Genomic DNA, 21,188 nt, shown 5'->3' with positions numbered 1-21,188 from the left:
CATTTTATGGTATTATATTATGTCTTGTATCTTGCCTCAGCACGAACAAACTTTGTGCTCAACTCAATGACAAGGTTATCAAGAAGGTCTAAATGCATACAATTAGTTGATCAGCATTTCCTGTTAGTAAAAGTTCTGGATTTAAGGATGTCGTCCTTTGCAGTTTTTTATTTTTAGCGGAACCTTGCTTTCAAACCCAAAGACAAAATAGAATAACCAAGTTCTCCAATTATATAACTTTGAGGAGTCGTATTAATTGGTATTTTTGTTAGGCCTGCATAGCATCTTTCATCAGCACTACCCTAGCTGTGTGATCCAGCCTTGTTTTCTGAATAGCATTAATTTGTAATTGAATTGTAATTGTAATCTCTTCTACAATGCGTGTTAGCAAAGACTGACAGTCAATAAATTACAATCAATCTCGCTATGATAAATTTGATGATTAAGATATTAGTTGTGGCATATGCTATTGGTCTTTGTCTGGATTAATTACGACAGACTGTGAAGCTAAATTGACTGACTGCAGCTACACAAGAACAAGACCTGTACCTGCTGGGGGGGGTCGGAGGGGTGCCAGATGTCAGTAGGTGCGACTGCGATAACACGGCAGTAGCCTCACTGAATGAAATTACGTGTGAGAAAGAAGGGGAGTTGCTCGTCCTGAATGGATCGTTTTTCGAGCCGGGACTTTGACTCTCAGAATACATTGGTATTTGGCCTGTCAATCAAACTTTATTTCGGGGGCAGCTTTTTATGAGTGGCCAATCATAAGGTTTGTTTGTAAATCGTAGTGGGCGTTGCTGACCGCACGAGAAATTTTGACAGAAAGAAGCGGAAATTAGGTGGCTGGCTGCCGTTGAAGGCAATTTCTAGCAACTGGGATCATCTAACATTTTGTGAAAGAAAGAATACGCCCGAAAGGGTAAGGATTATTTCATACATCTTTGTGCTCAAGTAAACACATATTCACATAAGAATGGGGTTTGGTGTGTACGGTTAGTGTTGGCGGATAGACTGTGCAGCCCCAGTTTAACGTTAGCTTATGTAGCTACATTAGCAACGGTCCAAAATGCAAGTTAACGTAAACTGCCAAAATTGCCTTCTGTTTTGAAGTAGTTTTATGGTACATTTTTAACGGGTAGATAGCTACTTTGGCTATCTACAAGTAATGTGTAAAATAAAACAAAACTGTGTGTATACATCGCTTGTAAATATCTTAAAGCTTTATCTAGATTTATGCTACAGCGAAAAGTCTGTTAAAATTAAGTCCGTTTATGAAATTGATCTGTTCGGATAATGCCAGTGTGAGGTTGACATTATTGTTGATTTTCATTGTCCTAAATACTCTCCCCTTACTGGCCAGAACGTAAAATTAAGGAGCAGGTGCGGGAGAGAAACTAACAACAGAGGTTGATATTAAGATGGGTCATTTTGTTGACTTTTAGCTGAATTTGTTTATTCGTACTTTAATGTTATAATTTCCTGCCAATGTGTGTGTCTCGATGCAAAATGTTTACGAGGAGGATATTCTCTGAATTCATTTGTTCTTTTGCAAACAAGAATGCTTATGCCACAGGGTAGGTGACTGTTGTGTGAACTAACTTTTGTTACAATTACCTATAGCTTTGGTGACAGGTTGTATATGTACCATATAGTCCAATTTTTATGCGTAATTTGACTGTATATTTATGTACCAATCTTAAACATTTTTTACACTGAAACTGATTTTCTATCCTACGTTCTGTGATTGCAAAGTGTAACTTAGTGTCGATTGTTAGACATGACCTTTGTAATATTTTGGCAATCTAGGCCTTCTTAAAATACTTTATACTATTAGTATAAGGAAATCATGTTTATACTTAATTTCTATATTGAATGAATATATTTCTATTTTGGTTGATAAAATAGAATAGAACTGTGCTTCAGTGGAATATACATATATCTGCCTAATAGTCTAATGCATTTAAGTATTTGTTAACTGAATAAAGAAATGCATGTCCCACTAGGTGAACTACTACGACACACAGTTGTTTGACAATAAAATAGGGGTGCCCTGTGAAATAAAACCCCTGTTTAGTTATTTTGTTGCCCCAAGTAGACTATACAGTTTCAAGTGGTTCAGTTTGTTTACTGAAGTTGGGCTGCAGTGTCGTGATGATCTCAAAAGCCTTGATTCCAGCTTTGCCATTAAAATGAGGAATTATAAATAGGCTTCTACAGCATGATAGTGGTTTAAAATGTCACATATGTTATTAATCATATGTAAAAAATATTTTTTAATGAAGAAACAACTTTTGTGAAATTTTAAGTGATGACGTAGCAGCAAGCGAAGTTCAGACCATGAGCGAGGTGAAGATGAGTAGCAGCTTTGCTTTCAGTTCAGTGTAAAAGTATACTAAAACGATACAGATAGTGTCAGTGTATTCGCGAATATTTGGCTGTCTTAAATGTAATGCCTAGTCTATATGTTACTAGAAATTAGAGAACCTTTAATTAAAGAAGTTATTAGTTATAACAGTGGTGAGTTTGCAAAGAGCGAGTTGCTGCTTTCTGCTGGAACAGCGACGAGTTTCAGCCTCGGAGAACCAGGAGCGAGACGAAGATAGTCGCTGGCAGATCCCCGATCTTGCTTTGGAATATGCTCAGTTTAACCAAGTCTTATATTTCTAAAACCTCGGATCCATGGTGAGGAGAAAAAAGACACCATCTGCTCCCGAAGAACATCAAAATGGGTAACATTCTTGCAAAATGAAGCACTTTAATCAGCGGTCGACTGTAGCGAAATGTTTTGCGTTGCCGAGAGATTAATGTCGTTTGGGGTTTTTGCAGGGCGCTAAACTGAAGGCGTTTGTATTTCCACTGATCTTGGATAAAATACAAGTAAAAGCGCGACCAAAGTATAACTAAAACTAAGATAAACAACGATATAACAGTCTGTCGTGTGATTCTGTATATTTATTGAGCATAATAAATACATTGTGAAAGATTTTTCGGGTTGTTTTGTCGGGACGGTGAAAGGGGATTTGAAACAAACAGCGGCGGCCATGTTGAGAGAAAAAGATTGTCGCCTTTTTAAGTTGTTTAAAAATATTTGCCCTTCCAAATTATAAACATTTGATTGTGTTATGTTTTACCAGGATGACAGTGAAACAGGGGGATGGCAGTGGGGATGAAGGGGTGAAGAAATTGAGCCGAAAGCTTGAAGGTTGCGAGGAAGAGGAGAGCGGAGACCAGGGGAGTGAAGAGAGCAATACAAAGAAAAACGGAGATGAAATTCCTAATCTATCATCTACTGGTTCCTCAAGTTCGGCTCCAATACCCTCGACTTCTTCATCGAACCCACTGGGACCTAACGTTAGTTCGACCCAAGATACATCCACACCTGTCCCTCAAAGCCAGGATCAGCACCATTTCCTAAGGTCCAGCGTACGACCTCCTAGCAAACGGCTGCGGAAGGATCCCATTGCTTCAGCTATCAATGGTCACAGCGGTGTCAAGGGGAAAGGTAAGGAGAAGGGAGACGAGACTGTTGTACCACTTATGGATGTGTAGTGTACATTGGGCACCCACCAGACTTTCCTACGTATATGTCTAAGTCTCAACAGTATCGGTGGAACAAGTGGCGCTTACATTCGTTTGGAGTGGAGTTGTTGTGTGCGGAGTTCAGTCTATAAAAACAGTGGGATGGTTGTTCGTGCGCGTTAGCCGCCCTAAATCACAACAATCAGCCTTCTATTAATATTAGATGTGATAATGCTCCTCTGTTTTATACCTCCCTTAAGTAGGCTAACGTGTAGATTTTGACAGTAAGGGACGACATAGCCTAATTATTTGCCGTTTACAGTGGCATAGTGCTTAGCCTATTGGATGCTGTCGGTGCCGTTGTCTAGGTTGCTCAGCATGTTTTTCCTTCGGCATCTTTTATATTTATGATGCTTTATGTTAGCTTGCCAGAGGTCTCATTTTGGTGCTTATTTCCAAATCATCAGGATGTTGCGTTTTGTACAATAGAATCGTAATTTTTTGGTTTTTGTTTTTCGTCACAGAGATGGTAAATTATTGCCTAAACAATGCGTCTTTGTCTTTTAGCAGATGCTGATTTTAGTTTACTACAGACTGTTATAGCTTTTTTATATATGACATGGATAGTTGATGCCTCATTATATCATGCTGATGGGATGGTTTGCAAAATAACAAAGAAATCATTTTTCTTAATATAATATAGAATATTATTCATAATGCTTGTCTAGTTTCTCCATTTTTGATAGAAGCGACTCTTTTTCTGTTGTCTTATTTAGATTGAATAATATGAATTTAGTCCTCATTTAGACTTAAGATAAATTGACGGGATAGAACACCAATACACTTCTTGTTGTCAGACAATATGGTTGCGTATAATGGGAGTGCCTCATTTCTTTTCATGATATTCAGTGTTCCTCTCCATACCGTCTGGGGACTCCTGCGGTCTTTGTCAATGCCAGAAGAGTGTTTGGCTTTGCATTGTCGTGTCGGTGCCGTACTCCAGGGAGCGGACCTGGAGCTCGCAGCTCATTACATATGTTGTTCTCAGTTTGAGCCCGTGTTCCCCAGACGCAAACACCTCCAAAACCCGCAGGGTAAACCTGATTGGCACCAACTGTTTTATCTGGAAGGAACTGAGGGGAAACCCTTAGTTGGATTGCATTGTCTTGATAGGATCGCGCTCCTTTGTGTTTGTTGTTCACTCTTGTTCTGGTAAGGTCATTGTCATGGTTATTGTTCCAAAAAAGCTAAATGCTCACTGTTGGGCAAAGAAAATAAAAATCCATTGGTTAATTGAAAAGGAGGTAACAGTGATCGATTCTTGGCAGTACCATGGGAAGTGTAATTGCAGTGTAACATAGTTAACAGGTTGCTTGCACCAAGATTTTTTTTGACTTCTTATACCAGTCTGACATTATTGATTAGTTTCCAAAAGTTTGGATTTTTGTATTGGTATTCTGATTTACTGAGTATTATGGAATATTTTGCTGGGCAAGCTGAAATTTCAGATTTAGAAAAAGGGTAAAAATTAGTTTAGAAAAATTTGATTTGCTTTGTGCTTTTAAACCAAAGTTAGAGCTGCATGTGAAAAAATGCAGTTTATTAATGGGACTAATGACCTCAGGTTGTCAGATTGATCTATAATCTCTCTGCTCGTTAGAACTGCCTGTCGATTGAACCCATAATACTCTGATCTACACTATTGGGTTCACCGCCCCCCGACATACGTCACTGTTGCAGGTGCGGAGAATGGGGCTTCTGTGCCGGTGGGGTGCGCCCAATCAGCTTCCCCGGGTGGGTCGAGCGGCGGGGCCTCAAAGTCGGGGCCCCGGAGCCTGGGGGCCAGCGACAAGGACGAGGCGGGCAGCAGCCAGAAGAAAGTGCGCAGGCAGTGGGAGTCCTGGAGCACGGAGGACAAGAACACCTTCTTCCAGGGCCTGTATGAGGTAACGTCCCGCGTTTCCCCGGACACCGCGGCTTCTGAGGAATCCGCTGGCACCCGCTGCGGCTGGTTTTAGGGACACTTTGTGCAGGCCCTTTTGCTGTTTGGATAGCTCGGCTATGCTGGACTCGAGGGTTGGTTTCTGAGGTTTTGTTTCCTCTCTCGCAGCACGGCAAGGATTTTGAAGCCATCCAGAACAACATTGCACTGAAGTATAAGAAGAAGGGCAAGCCGGCCAGCATGGTGAAGAACAAGGAGCAGGTGCGGCACTTCTACTACCGCACGTGGCACAAGATCTCCAAGTACATCGACTTCAGCAACGGTGAGCCTGCTCTGACCTCGCTGCCCACATACCACGCACGCTTTGCATGCTCGTCTCATTGTGTTTGTTTAAGGTCTTGGGGGAGAAATGCATATCGCAAAAACTGCAGGAATTCTGAAGCTTTCTTGTGTTTCTGTAAATCGGCCACCATCCAGCCTCATGAAGTTTGGAGAACCTTTTTTCAAGGAGCAATAATGAGCTGCGTTGTATAGCTAAAGCAGCCAGCCGCGAGCGAACTTGGACGGCCCTCGGGTGCCAGGGTTGCAAACTCCCAGCATGCAAAGAACTGGGCTGAGTGCATGGCTGCATGGTTGCACAATGGCATGCTGGGAGCGAGCGAAATTGGACGGCCCTCGGGCGCCAGGGTTGCAAATTTCCCGCGTGCGAAGAGCTGGGCTGAGTGCATGGTTGCAATGGCATGCTGAGAGCGAGCGAAATTGGATGGCCCTCGGGCGCCAGGGTTGCAGATTTCCCGCGTGCGAAGAGCTGGGCTGAGTGCATGGCTGCATGGTGACAGTGACGCTGAAACTGCTGTGGCTCCGCCTCCCTCATGTACTGCGTGCTGAAGAGTCCTCCGGAGTTGCGGACTCACTGCTGCGAGCTGAGAAGAAGGTTGAAGCGAAGTCGACGCCTGCCCTTTATGGTGTGCGCGTGGGCCAGGCTGGATTCCAAGAAATAAAGCGAGGCTCTGCTTCAGAGGGGCAGATTCCTTTCTCTCAAAAGCTGAAATTGTGAAGGATCAGGGTGATTTGAGGCTTGCTGTGAAGCAGGCAAAATGAGCCAGGAGGGTACAGGTAACCCCCCAGTTCATTTTCACAGGAATAGTGTGTTTTTATTTATTTATCTATTCATTCATTTATTTATTTGTTTATTTGTTTGTTTGTTTGTTTTATTTTATTGAGTGGTGGGGGTGGTCTCTGAATCTTGTCACGGGGGTGTTCTTCACTGTTTGCGCGTTGTGTTTTCTCTCACAGTAATGGACGACAAGAACGTGGCCAAGCTCAACGAGCTCATTCAGCACGGGTAAGGGCCGTGCAGCATTTCATTTCAGAAAAGCATTACAGCGGAACACGGTAGCGAGGACAAAATAAATCAAACATTGTGTCAAACATTTTCTTCTCGTTGCAACCAAACAAACCAGTATAGAGCAGGAGAAACGTAGAGTCTGTGTTATATCGTCGGAGGTGTTTGGTTCTCATCTCTCCCCTTTACTTCTTTTTTGCAGGGCTACCACGGTGCGCTCCAAGGGCAGGAACCTGCGGATCAAAGTGCCCATGTGTCGAGCGCTTAAGAAACTTTGCGATCCTGATGGTGGGTACTGAGCAAGCAATTCTCATGGCAGAAAAAATTCCTCTTGTAAGATGTAGTGCGGGGGAGGGTGGAATTTTGCTTAGCTTGATATCTATGCTGAGTTAAACCCAGAACAGCTCTTTTTACTTCAGTTCATGTTCCAGATTTTGGTGGACTCCGGGTTTTATTCGGTGCAGTTATCCAGCTAACTCGGGTCATCATTGAGCGAGAACGTAGAATGAGTTGTGAAAATAATTCATTTTCAGAGACATTACACCCTTAGTTATCCTGTACTATATGACACCTGCGAACTAAGGAGGCCGAACAAGCCTCCAGTCTGGCAGCAGTGGAAATATCTTGCTTCATTCAGTGTAGAATTATTCCTAATTCCACTTCCCTGTCTGCTGGGAATATTAGCTGTTTTCATCATCATGTACACTGGTTCCTTGTTATTGTCATCTTGCACGTGAGCGGATGCTCAGACTCAAGTGGGAGGGATAACACAAGTCATTGATTATGTCATGGAACGAGTGACGGCAAATGGATTAATTCTCCTGAACGAGTTCTTATCAGAAGCCCAACAAACAGATGGGGTGGGAGGGCGGGGATTACGAATCTGAAATGGTTTCCATGGAAACGCATTTAAAGCAATTGAAGTGTTAAGTGTGGGATGTGTGATGCATTCTGTGGACAGTTTCAGTTGTTCATGCTCTATCCTCTGTGCTCCTCTCGCCACCCCCTGCCTCCTTTTTTGTCATCTCTTTCTCTCTTTTCTGCCTTCTCTCTCCCCCCTTTCCCTGTCTTCTTTCTCCCCTCTGTCCAGGTGTCAGCGATGAGGAGGACCAGAAGCCTGTGCGGTTGCCCCTCAAGGTGCCCATGGAGCTGCAGCCTCGCAGTAACCACTCCTGGGCTCGAGTCCAGAGCCTGGCACACAACCCCAGGCTCAGGTGAGACTTACCATTGCCCGCACAATGGTTCCTCCACTCATCCCACTCACCGGAGATTCTTCCCCACCCTCTCATCACATTCACTGGTGACTGTCCTCCACCCTCTGATTCCACATGCTGGTGACTCTCCTCCACCCTCTCATTGTACATCTGTTGGTGACCCTCCACACAGGCAGCCAATCTCCATCTCTGAACCCATGCGTTTTGTTATTGTCAATCATCAGTCACACGGCTGCCCTTTGAAGCTGCTGTATAGACCATAGTTGGGCAGAGAGACACAGAGTGGAGAATATCACTGGCCCGCCTCTCACCCTGATCTGCCTATCTCCTGCAGGATGATGGTAGAGCTGCACAGGAAGGTGTCCAGCCTGATCGAGTTCCTCAAGCAGAAATGGGCCATCCAAGACCACAGAATTGTATCCTTTTCACACAATCGGCTCAGCGTGCAGCTCAAGGATCTCTTTCATCAAAAGAATGTTTTTCCTCAGCCAGTTTTGCTGTGCTGGGCATCGTTTTTATTTTAATGTTATGCATTTAGCAGATGCTCTTTTACATAGTGAATTACACAGCTTATGTTCTTTTTGCATACAGCCCATATACAGCTGGATATTCACTGAAGCAGCTCTGGTTAAGTGCCTTGCTCAAGGGTACAACAGCAGTACCCAGTTCTCTAACCATTATGCTGCACTGCCCCCCCATATTCACACTTTCATATCTGTGAGCACTTTCAAAGTCACCCAGAAACAGCCCTGTAACTCCAGTCTGTTTTTAGTAACTTGAGGAAATGTTGAAATGTAAAATTTTGTGAATGTGGGAAGTATTTGCTTTTTCAACACAAAATTTGGAATCTTTATTTGAAACAATGGAATGTGAATTTTACAATTTTTTGAGATTTGTATTTTTTCCATTTCGCTTCTTATGCACATTGCTCTGCATATTTTGATCACAATTTGTGAGATGTGTCTTGTGTATGGCTGGGAAATCCCACTGCTGTGAGCTCTTGCCATGAGGTGAATTGGAAGTGTTAAGAGGGTGAGTGCAAGTGCTAAGAGGGCGAGAATGTACGAGTGTGCAAGTGTGTAAGAGAGTATACAAGCATGTACAAGTGTGTACGTGAAGGTATGAGAGCATGTGAGTGTATGAGCATATGGGAGCAAATGACAGTGTAGGCGAGCGTACGGCAACGCGTGAGCGTGTATGAGCGTGCGTGAAAGCCGTGTGACAGCGTGTGAGAGCGTATGCGAGCGTGTGAGAGTGAATGAGTGAGAATATCCGAGTTCACATTGCCAGCCCGTCTCTAGTTGTTTGCTTTAACCCCCGACGCCCAGTGGAAGAGCCTGGAGGAGCGGGACGCCCTGGAGGCTCAGCAGCACTCCCCCTGGGGGCGGGGGCGGGAGCAGGAGGAGCTCTTCCTGTACCCGGCCGAGAGCAGCACGCTGACGCCGCTGCCGGGCGTGGCCCGCGTGGTGCACTCCAAGGCCTTCTGCACCGTGCACTGGCTGGAGAGCGGGAAGTGCCGGGCCGGGGGCAGGGACCTGCCCGCCGCCCACATCCTGGGCATCCAGGCGGCCCCCAGGGGCCCCGGGAGGCAGGGCCGCGCGGGTGGGGCCGGGGGCGAGGCGCGGCGGGCCGAGAGTGCGGTCGCCGAGGCGACGGACGAGGCTGTGACGGGAGGGGCGGCGGACGACAAAACGCGGGGCCCCTCGAGCCAGCCGCAGAACAGCCCCACGCCTCCCCACCCCCCACGCGCCCCCGCACAGAAGGAGGGGACCCCGCCGGGCCCTGCGGTGGCTCCTCCCCCGCTGCTGGAGAGCAGGAGGAGCCCGGGGGAGGGGCCCGTCTCCGGGGAGACCGGAGGCGACCAGGGGACGGGCGACGCGTCGGGGCAGAGCCTTGCCCCACCGGCGCGGGAGGGGCCGTGCGCCGAGTTCACTTCGTCCCCCAGAAAAGACTCGGCCGACTCTCTCGGGGACGGCGGGGGGGGCGCGCGCTGCGCGGAGGACAGGACCGAAGGGACGGGCCTGTCCCCAGAGGGGCCTACCGCCGCTGGAGGTTCCCCTCCTCCCCTGCAGCCGGCGGGGGGGGACGCCTGCACTAAAGAAGACCAGGCCCCCGAGGAGGGGCGGAGCGGCAGGAGGGCCGCTGGGAAGGAGGACGCGGGCGGGGCCGGGGGGGCGGGCGGGGCGGGCGGGAGGCCCCCGCAGCAGATCCGGGAGGAGGGCTGGTGCACGCGCAGCACGGAGAACGTCACGCTGGCCGAGCTCTACCTCATGCTGGGCAAGCCGGGGAAGCTGCAGCTGGAGTACGAGTGGCTGCCCGTGTCCTGCGACGACGGCCAGCCGCACCCCAGCCCCAGCCCCCGGCCCCGGCCCCGCCCCGCCACCCACCGCGTCCTGCGCTGCCTGCTGCGGCTCGTCTCCTCCGAGGTCAACCCCAAACCCGTGAGTGCCCCGCCCCCGAGCCGCCACACGGCCACCGCTGGTCCGCCCTCACTACTCAGGCGCTGCTGTAGAAGCGGGTAGAAATCCTCAGCGGGTAGCTCCTGTGCCATGTTGTCTCAATAGGGCCCTGTAGGGATATTTGGAGTGACCCCCACAGTCTGACAGGCAATACCCAGCAGCCCTTTCTGGTAGCTGGGAGCCTGTGCTCGGTGCTCTGAGCGTCTGCGTGTTCTCTCCTCCCTCCTCAGGCCACAGAGCTGTGCTCCTCCGCCACCTCGCCGCTGAAGCCCGGGCTGGAGGACCAGTCCGGCACCCCGCCAGGGAAGGGCATGGCGCTGGGGGTGCGCAGTCCCAGCTGCGGGCGCCACCAGGCCTCCGTCCGGGGGGGTAAGCTACCGCACCCCGCTTTAGCACACGCTCACTTACGCATGCACGCGCACGTACACACACACACACACACACCACACAGACACACGTACACATTCACGCACTCACATACACCTTCACACATAAGTACACGCACACACACACAGACACATGTACTTACGCACATGCTCGTACACACGCACTCACGTACACATTCACGCACAAGTACACGCGCACGCACACAGACACATGTACTTATGCACATGCATACACACGCACAAGTACACGCGTACACACGCAGACACATGTACTTACGCACATGCACACACACGCACGTACACACACACACGTACACACACGCGCACAAGTACACGCGACACACGACACATTACTACCACACATACACACACACACACACGCACTCACGTACACCTTCACGCACAAGTACACGCGTACACACACAGACACATGTACTTACGCACGCGCACACACACCAGTACATCAGCTCACTACACCTCACGCACAAGTACACCGTACACACACGACACGTACTACCTTCCACACAAAACACGCGTACACACACAGACACATGTACTTACGCACACGCACACACACACACAGCTGCCCTCGGGCCCGCTCCCTCTCCTCGCAGTGCAGCGGGGTCAGGGTTAGCGCTCGTGACCCCGCGTCCCTGCATGAGTTGGCAATTGGGGCGGCGAGGACAAAGGCTAACGGCGGCGCGTGTGCCCTCGCAGGCGTGCGGAACCTCCCCCGCTCGCTGCTGGCCCCGGGGGCCTCGGGGGACGCGGACAGCAGCCTCTTCGCCGTCCCCACCACGCTGCCGCCCAACAGCCGCCACGGGAAGATGTTCTCCCCCAACAAGGAGGCGGAGCTGGCCTTCCGCCAGCAGCTGCACTCCTTCAGCGTGAGTATCGGACCCCCCCCCCCCCCCACACACACATTATCGAGTGCTAATCCGCTAATCTCCGCCTCACTTTCTCGGGAGGCGGCCTCCCCGCACCGGCCTTCTGACGCGCTGACCCGCTGCTTCTCAGGCACGGGACGGCAAACTCTAGAGCAGTGCTGGCCAACCCTGTTCCTGGAGGTCTACCGTCCTGTAGGCTTTCACTCCAACCCTAACAAAACACTCCTCATTCAACAGCTAGAGATGTTGTTGAGCTGCTAATTAGTAGAGTCAGGTGTGCCAGTAATGGATCATAGATCTCCAGGAACAGGGTTGGTTACCGCTGGTCCAGAGCACATGGATTTTCAGCTTTTATTGCAAACAACGTTTGTCACAGTTTCTTTGTCAGACACAGCCTGCAGATTGATTCCTTTGCCTCACTATCTCCTTAGACACTATTCAGTGCTTTCCTGTAGTTTTTTTAAATTTAAAAAACCACTGTCGACCCTCATACTGCCTTAACAAGCTTAAAAATCATTAAAAAATTCAAGCATTGAAGTCATGTCACACTTCCTTCCCATTGATGAGAAAAATCAATATTCTCTCACAGTTAGACAATGGCGAGTGTCTGGACACTTGCTAAAGAATATCATATGAGAAAGTCAATGGTGTTTGATGGGAAGGGGGAGAGAGAAAAATCAAACCGTTTGCATAAGAGGTCAAAGAATCATTCAGAATTCAATGATTACTAATAAGCTTAAGAATTACAGATCCAAAAATACTTTAAAAGAAAGATCTCTGTGAGGGAAGAAAATAGTTCACGTTCTAGTTGAGTTGGTGTACTGCAAACGTATGAAGGTTACGAACATTTCAGAGTTGCGAATGACCTCCATTCTCCATGCTTTTGTATCTGAGGGCTTCTACTGTATTTCATTATTTGACTCATCTATTTCACAAAAAAAGTCATTTGTTTTTACGTTAGTTTTCTAGACGTCACTTTTGTTGGTTGTAAGGGCGCTTTGAAAAAAGCAGTTTATTGCTTTTTCATTGTTGATATTATTGCCACCGTCATCAGAATGTGGTACGTTTGACTACCTGACTTTCTTTTGTAGAAATTGTGAGTTCCCTGGATTCTGTAGATTCATAACGGTATGAAACTCACCAGTGTGTCTGTCATTTGCCCCGTGAGCACACACAAAGTTGGAATGTTTATCATGTGCTATGGGACAGCTGCTCTTATACGGTCTTAATTCTGAAAAGGCATCTTCAGATGTCTGGCGAACACTGTGATGGTCGGTGGTCGGCGTGACTTTTGACCCCTGTCAGCTCACCCGTATGCGTTCCTTTTCCAGATGCAGTCCGACCTTTTCCTCCCCAAACAGAGAAAGTTCCGGAACCGTCACCTACGGAAGCCTCTCGTGGTGCAGGTGGGTAGGGGGAACCCCAGCGAGGTGCGAGTCCGAGCCATTGGTTTACGGTCAGGAATGAGCACGGGGGGAACCAATCACAGCGTGCAGTACTCTTTTGACCAGGAAGTGTGAAAGGAGTGAATTGAACCCTGGGTAAAATATGTTCCGCCGTAACCTTGCGATGTCCCCCACAGAGAACCCTGCTCCCTCGAACCACCGGGGACGCCTCCCAGCACGTCTGCTCCTTCTCCATCCTCTCCAACTCCTCCATCACAGGTACCCACCCTCACCGCCATTACACCCCATCTCTCTCTGCCATACTGCCCCTGAATATACAGCAGCCCACAGATACGTTATATACCAGGGTAAGGCATTACTGAAGTTGTGAATCCGTTTATTCTCCGGTTTTATTCTCTTTATTTCTCCTTCCTCCAGTCAAAGCTGTAGACAATGTGATAAAACAGTGTGCTTGACAAGGTTAAGGCTAAACTTAGAAGCATTAGCACGGGAACATTAGTGTCTGTAAAACAGTGTCATGTTTTTAGTGTCATGTTGCTTCAGTGCACAGCTTTTCCCTGCCAAACAGAAATCCAAACCAGATACGCTTAGATATGTCGAAGTGAAATTATTACAGCTGTTTGGTGCTGTTTGAAGCCTGTTCAAGTAGGTGAACACACACACACACACACACACACTCTCTCTCTCACACTGCATACGTGGTACAATCTGACAAGCAATGTAACTGCAAGCGCACACTCCCACACAGTCCACCGCTCTAAGGTCTTTATTTCCTCCTCAAATCGATATTTCTGTCTTCTCAGCCAGTTTCCAGAAGAATCTGAAAAGACGGCATCCATCGCTCCATTTTATAGCCAACACATTACATGGTCGTGTGCGTATTACATTGTGCGGAATGACAAAGGAGGAAATGAGGGATTTGACATGCCGGGTGGCCATTCCTGGGACATTCCAGATATGGGTGTGATGTCATGCCGTTGGGCTGATTACATGTACGTTGCTCCTCCCCTTTCTCTCCAGGTACCGGATCTTTCCGGCCCATCCAGCCCTCCCTGCAGGCCGCCCCCCGCCCCGCCCTCCCCAAAGCCGTTCCCCAGAGCTCCGCCACATCCAGCCAGCTCTCCAGTAAGGAACCGTGTCCTTTTGTCATTTTCATTTCCTGTTTGGCTGTACTTGGCAACCTCCACCTGTTAATGGGTAACTGATAGGTGTTATTAGCGAAGTCGTGTTAAAATACGATCCATGTTATTTGTACAGACCGAGTGTATTAGCGTGGATAACGCGCAGTAGGCGTGCTAATAGACCGTCGGTCTGATCCGGCTTACGTTGGGCGCGCTCTCTCTGGTTCGCAGGTACCATCGACCTGGCCGCCAAGTCGGCGGGCATCATTCCGGGCAGCCCGTCCCACGAGCCGGAGGGCCCCGGCGCGGTCGGCCTCCTCCTGGCTCCGGACGCGGCGGCGCTGCCGGAGCCGAAGAGGGACCTCCTCCCCCAGACCCCGGCCGCCATCGTCCCCGCCGAGGTGAGCAGGTGGCGGGAGGGGCGGAAGTCGCGGCGTGTCACCGGCCCCAGTCGCGCCCCTGTCACGCGGTCGGCTGCGTATCTTCAACGGAGGCGCAGAGCGGGCTTTGAGTGGGCCGAGCATCTCTCGGAATGGATTCTGGTCATTCGGTTTCCCTGGGTGTAATTTAATACGCGTTATTTGCATTGCATTGCATTGCAAATAATACGGTGGTGAGGCCTGTGCATGTACCAAATGTAAGCAGTTTAAGCAGGTTACAGAAGACACCGCTGTTGGTGTGAAAACCTTGTGTGAGTTTCCACGTTTCAGTGCTGGATTGAATCATTTGAAATAATGTAGATCTAATATCATTTGCTACAATCACTTGTTATAGATATACAGTCCTATTGCACAGCCTCCCTAATGTTGGGCTTATTTATGATTTAATATTAGTTTTATTTATTACCAGCTGAAATATACGTAATGTTTCATGGCATCGGAAATGTTTAGCCATCCAGCGCAGGTACGGTAACGTGCGGCAGACCCAGCGGGGAACACGTTGGGTCAGAACGCGTGGTGTGTGTAGAACTGAGCCGTGAGCTCACGCGGCTTATTTACCCCCCCCCCCCCCCCCGTTACACGGGCTGCTGGAGCTCTGAGCGAGCGATTAATGCGTTTCCCCCGGAGCGCGCGGGGTCAGCGCGCGTTCTCATAATGGACGTTACCGGCAGGGCGTCGGAGTCCCACGCAGAGACCCGATATCTCGCTCTGATCCGAGCGGCTCGCTCCTTCGCCTGCGGCAGTCAGGGCCTCTGGATCGAAGGCGATAGGAACGGTACCTGTGAAAAGGGGCGGAGTGCGCGACGGTGACATCACCCACCGCCAGCCTCCGGCAGCGAGAGCGCGGACCGACAGTGTAGCATGAAGGGAAGCGTGAGTGAAACGGGAGGTGACTGTGAAAGGACCAGCAAGCTGGCGTACAGCAGGTGGGAATAAATGAGCGGCCTTCAAGCTCACAGTTCCTATCCCCCCCCCTGCACAGGGAGTCTTTTTTGGTCATTTTTTTTTTTGCCATTTTCAGCTCACTGATCAGTTATGTGTTGTTAAAGGTGGAACCCCAGTTTACACTGATTATCTAGTCATTCGTTTCCGTGACTGTCATTCAGAAAGCTCTGATGTCACTTAAAAAAAAAAGATCGCGTCTCGCACCAGAAATTTTCATTGCTGATAGAAGGCCGACAGAACGAAATGAAAATGAAAAAAATATTTTGAATTTCTTTGGCGTCAAAATGGTGAAACCTTTCTTTAGTTACTAAATAGTCAAATCGAAGATGTCCTTGTGATTTTTAGTGAAACACGATAGACTGAGATCTGTTAAATGAAATGATGCCTGATGAAATAGAGAGAATGTGTTGCTGAATTATGCGGGAAGCGGTTTCATATTGCACCGCGTTGCAGGACGATGCCATTGGGAATAGTTAAGTTCTCAGTACCGTTTTCCTAGTATACGTCTCCCCTGTGTGCTTCCTCTAAATGTAACTACCTAGGGGCTGCTGAGTTGCTCAGTCAGAGGTGATCACCGTAAGCACAGGCAGAGCCCTGTAGGCTAGACGGGGCTAGGAGGTCTGGGCTGTGTTAATGAGTGACTGGCTGAGCACACCCCCGTGTGTGAGTGAGTGCGTCTGCAGGTGGGGTAACTCACCTGGGGCAGATATGTTTCCAGTGAGCCACCGCTCATATTAGTACCAACTTGTAGTCCCTGTTGTACACTGTGTAGTTTGTAGAGTATGAAATACGCGCTGGCTAATGGGTGAGTGTATCAGAGGAGTACCCGTACCATCTCAATTAGCTCAGCATTATTACGTTTGATGATATTAATTAGAACGACAACATGCTAAAAGTGTGAACATTTTCAGCTCGTTCTTAGCTGTGTGAATTTGGACTTGTATGTGTCTGTAGTGTGTTTTTTCTCTCCTGTTTTCTTGAACGTTGTCTGCTTTTTTTTAGGCCGCTTTGGACAACGGGCTGTCTCCCCTGTCTCCTGCGGGAGACGCAGACACCCTCCTGTCCCCCCCCAGCGTGGCCTCCCTGCTGGACATCTCCCTCCCCGGCCCGCCCGAGGAGGTGCTGTCCCAGGGCGAGGCCGCCTCCCACATCAGCGACTCCATTATCGAGCTGGCCATCAACTCCGCACATTACGGTGTGTGTGTTTGTGTGTGCATGGGTGCCCATTTGGGTGATTGACTGTGTGTGCGTGCGCGCGTGTGTGTGTGTGTGTGTGTGTGTGTGTGTGTGTTTGTGTGTGCATGGGTGCCCATTTGGATGATTGACTGTGTATATGTGTGTGCGTGCATGTGTGTGTCTGTTGGGAGGTGACCATTTTGGTGATTGACTGTGTGTGCGTGCATGCGTGCGCGCGCGCATGTGTGTGTGTGTTTGTGTGTGCATGGGTGCCCATTTGGATGATTGACTGTGTATATGTGTGTGCGTGCATGTGTGTGTCTGTTGGGAGGTGATCATTTTGGTGATTGGCTGTGTATGTGTCCGTTGGGAGGTGACCATTTGGGTGATTGGCTGTGTATGTGTCCGTTGGGAGGTGACCATTTGGGTGATTGGCTGTGTATGTGTCCGTTGGGAGGTGACCATTTGGGTGATTGGCTGTGCGCGCATGCGTGGGCGGAGCCTGTCCGTGTGCTCTGACTCTGGTCTGTGCCCTCAGGCGACAGCTCCTCCCTCTCCCCCGCCAAGCTGAATGGGGGCGACGTGTCCCGCAGCCTCCCCTCCCCCGCCTGCAGTCCTCAGAGGAGCTGGATCGCCTCTCCCTCTCACGACCCGCAGTGGTACCCCAACGAGTCCAGCGACTCCACGCTCAGCTGCCTGCTCTGTGAGCCCCCTCCCCTTTTCCCTTTTACAGCCCTAGGTCAGTGGTTCCAAAACTCCCCTGGGTGTGCTGGTTTTTTATTCCACCCACAATTCCACAATAGGTGCTTTTCATGTTTAGAGGGATTATTTACCCTCTTAAGCCACATTATGTCAGAGATAGCTGTATACCAGTATACACAGGTCCCCCAGGACCGAGTTTGGGAACCTCTGCTCTAGGTCACTTTGAGTAGATAATAATGAAATGAAACAGAATTGTAGCAAATTCAGATTCCCCTTTGCCCCGTCGGCCGTTACCTAATGGCTTGCCCCTCTCCACGCAGCGAGCCTTATCTCCCCGGAAAAGGGGCGGAAGATGCTGACCCCCTCGGGCCCCTCCAGCGGGACGTCCCTGCTGGGCCCCAGCCTCCTGGACAGCAGCTCCAGGGACTCCTTCCACTCCCGCGGGCTGCCCGACGTCGGAGAGGTGGGCGGAGCCTCTGCGCTCCTCGTCGCCGTCGCTCTTCGCGCGCGCTAACGTCATTGGACATCGCTTCACACACAAATGAATCTAGCGTTCTCTGGCTAGTTAAAAATGCAGTTAGATTTTCTTGGGTTACAACTTATGGCCATTATTTCCCATGAGCCTGCAGTGTTCATGAACAACGCGCAGTGCTTATTGTGTTGGTTCTGCAATCATCATAGTTCAGTAGTTATATTGATGTACACTGATATATACGCACTATCCCACTACAGTAGAACTTGTCAGTGCCCTAGCTTGACACCTGCTGCTTAACGTGTAACCGCCCGTCTTCTGTCCTGACTGGTCTCCATGGATACTCAGCTGTGCCCCTTGGTGACTCCTCCCCCTGCAGGTGGACTCCCAGCTGGCGTGCATGATGAGCGAGAGCAGCGTGGACTACATCGCCCGCTTCAACGACCTGGCGCAGGAGCTGTCCGTCAGCGAGCCGCCGCCCCCGCCCCCGGGCCCGAGCGGCAGCGGCTGAGGGAGGAGCGGGGCGGCGGTGGGGAGCACTCGCCGTTTCACAGCGCGGACCCCCGGGGGGCCGGGACCCGTGTGTAGAGGAAGACCTCGGCGGCGTTGCGTCGGAACTGGCCTGAGAGCGCGCGGCAGAGGGCTAACGCGACGCGGCGCAACGAGAAGCCGACGCCGAACGGCTCGGGGTCGTGGGGGGGAGGGCGTCCGTCCCGGTCGTTCGAGTGCCCCTGCGCTTGGAACGGATCCGATCGCTGAGTCTGAATGGGCTGGGTGCGGGACCTTCCCTGGTCAGCGGTTCTCCGGTCTGTTCTGCTCGCGTGCGAGACTGCAAAGCCAGTCATCAGCCTGCCCTCTCCCGGAGACCCCTCCAGAAAATCTCAACTGAAAGTTGTTTACAAAACGAAACTTTATTACTACTTTATTTTTTTTTAGTTGCATCTGCACTGTCTCACTTGGCAGCCCCGGGCGTGCTCACAGGGCACCTGCCATTTTGCCACTCCCGAGAGACTTGTCTTCTCTTGGTCTCTCGTTTTTGACATTTCTAAATAAAATTCAACAAATTCCATCTAGAATTTGTTCTGTCCACGAATTCCACCCAACAGTATGAAGTTAAGGTGCGTACAGATAGGTGTTTTGCTGACGGGAAGGATTCTTACTGGAAATCCTTGAGTGTGGTCAGGGAGGGTTTTTGGTGTTCATCCCTTTAACTGAAGAGATTAGTATACAGTGATGCAGTCACAGATGCATTTCCGTTTACCACTAGAAATGTTCACTATGTAGAATGCTATGGGGTAAATAGTGGACATGTAATGCCGGTCATCGAGACGCCCTGTTTGTTCCGACACGGTTATTTTTGTGTCTGACATTCGACAGCACTACAGCAGTTTGTGTATGTAGTCTCATGTGAATAAATGTTTTATTCTTGTGGGTTTGTGCATCACAACATTAACGGTTGTATGTATATATATATATATATATATATAAAAATAATTGTGAATACAGAAAAGCCATATAAGAATAACTGGTTTAAACTTTCATGCGGAGTGTGTTGCTTTTCTATCTTCTGTTTTCAGATGTTTCCTTGACTCTTAGGAACCATAAAAGACAGAAACTAAAAGTGAATATTAACATGTGTTTTCCCTCAGTTCTATGAATGGAAAGCTTGAGTGGTGCTTAAAGTAGAAATTAGAGGAATATGCCAGATAGGCGTATTCTCTAGCATGTGCTGTCTCCGTCTCACCAGTTCAATACGGTGTCTCCAACAGCAACGACATTCTTACAAAAAAAAAAAAAGGTCACTCACTGGTCATGCCTGGCAACCTGCAGATCTGCTGGTTTGTCACTGTTCCTGCAGAAATTACCAGATGTTCAGTTGACTGGTTGTTCTTGCAGCTGCATTTATTGCCAGGCACGAAAGAAGTCTCCTGTTTAAATTGTTAGCAAAGTCATCTTTTGAGAAATATACTTGATTACTTTCAAGTTTTTTCCTCGAAGGTGATGTACTACATATATTCAGTATCGTAACTTTGATATGACTGAATATGTACAGGGAATCACTAGATGAGGCAAAACACTCATGAACCTGACCAGTAGGCTAATCTATTCATCTAGTCTGGACTCTTTTCAAAGATTACCTGCGTGAATGGATTTGCTTAGTGTATTAACAGAAAAACAAATTGCAACCCAAGAATGCTTGTGCTGCTACAGAAGTGTTAAATGTTTGTTGATCAAATAACATTTTAGTTCCGTTTGGGGGAATTTTGAATCTTCTATGTATATACATCCTACTTTCTACAACTTGTAAAATTTCATAGTGTTTTCACTATTTGCTTCTGCTTTTTCCCATATGAACTCACACACTTTGTACTTTAAAACTGGATTTGATATCTGGGGTATTTCCTTATAAAGTTAAGTATGTGGACTCTGTGATGGTAAGAGCTATTTGGGGTCCTTGTTAACAAAATTCCCAAATGTTCTGATCTTGTCTAAAATATTGTACATTACTTCGCTATTTATTGTTAACAATTGCAAAGGGGTTTGGGGTTTTTAATTTTCAATGAAAAGGCTGTTAAGCTAAGAGTTTCCTGTTTGTAAAATATGTTTTTATGCTTGTGCTTCTAAATACAGCTTAGGAAAAATGTTTTTCTGTTTGTCATCAGGATCATGGTTGGGTAGATTTTATTTTTAATGAAATTCAGGACAATGTGTACACTCCATGACTTGTGCTACCATTTTATGTTCCAGGAGAAGGCTCAGCATATTTTCAATATGTTTATTGACACAACAGGAATGGGTGAATAATAAAAAAAAACTATCTTATCATACTGAAAATATTTTTTATTTTTTGTGAAGTTCTTATACAGTTTATTTTTTCAAGTTGGTTTATTATATAGTCATATACAGTGTTTATGATGCAATACTGTATGTGTGATCAGTTTGTACATGCTTTCTGACTTTATTCTCAGCCTTGTCCAATTTGAGATGTTGTTTTTTGTGGGATGCCTTTCTCTGACCCCTGGAAGTGGTGGAAGAGCTTGAGAACACCTGCTCCGATTCCTTAGTGGCTACATGCTCCTGTGATTTAGATCTTTGCTGGGCACTCCTGGACAACTTTCTTGGGTTCAGAGTGCTGCTTGGGTCCTTAAAGGGGCGGATCTTTGGAAACTG

The 21,188-nt window shown here is 48.3% G+C and overlaps 1 protein-coding gene across 1 annotated transcript; it reads left to right on the top strand.

Annotated features, from left to right (window-relative positions):
* Positions 1-1,941: 1,941 nt before the first annotated feature.
* On the top strand, positions 1,942-20,854 carry LOC135248557 (protein cramped-like). The gene is made up of 20 exons (XM_064323335.1): positions 1,942-2,732; positions 3,138-3,505; positions 5,263-5,468; positions 5,633-5,997; positions 6,304-6,338; positions 6,689-6,809; positions 7,012-7,097; positions 7,900-8,023; positions 8,358-8,439; positions 9,352-10,464; positions 10,713-10,851; positions 11,586-11,755; positions 13,087-13,161; positions 13,338-13,419; positions 14,182-14,286; positions 14,514-14,683; positions 16,670-16,862; positions 17,382-17,546; positions 17,866-18,008; positions 18,397-20,854. Exons 1-20 carry the CDS (start codon positions 2,683-2,685, stop codon positions 18,526-18,528), a joined length of 3,924 nt encoding a protein of 1,307 aa, XP_064179405.1. The 5' UTR covers positions 1,942-2,682; the 3' UTR covers positions 18,529-20,854.
* Positions 20,855-21,188: the final 334 nt, after the last annotated feature.

This window comes from Anguilla rostrata, chromosome 2, assembly GCF_018555375.3.
Source record: "Anguilla rostrata isolate EN2019 chromosome 2, ASM1855537v3, whole genome shotgun sequence".
NCBI lineage: Eukaryota > Metazoa > Chordata > Actinopteri > Anguilliformes > Anguillidae > Anguilla > Anguilla rostrata.
This window is presented reverse-complemented; position numbering and strand designations above follow the sequence as displayed.

What these genes read in the sequence shown, in the direction of transcription:
- LOC135248557 (XM_064323335.1), top strand. Translation starts at nt 2,683, where the DNA reads ATGGTGAGGAGAAAAAAGACACCATCTGCTCCCGAAGAACATCAAAAT. An exon ending in CAGCGGTGTCAAGGGGAAAG is followed by an intron (nt 3,506 to 5,262) that starts GTAAGGAGAAGG and finishes TCACTGTTGCAG; the next exon opens with GTGCGGAGAATGGGGCTTCT. An exon ending in GAAACTTTGCGATCCTGATG is followed by an intron (nt 7,098 to 7,899) that starts GTGGGTACTGAG and finishes CCCTCTGTCCAG; the next exon opens with GTGTCAGCGATGAGGAGGAC.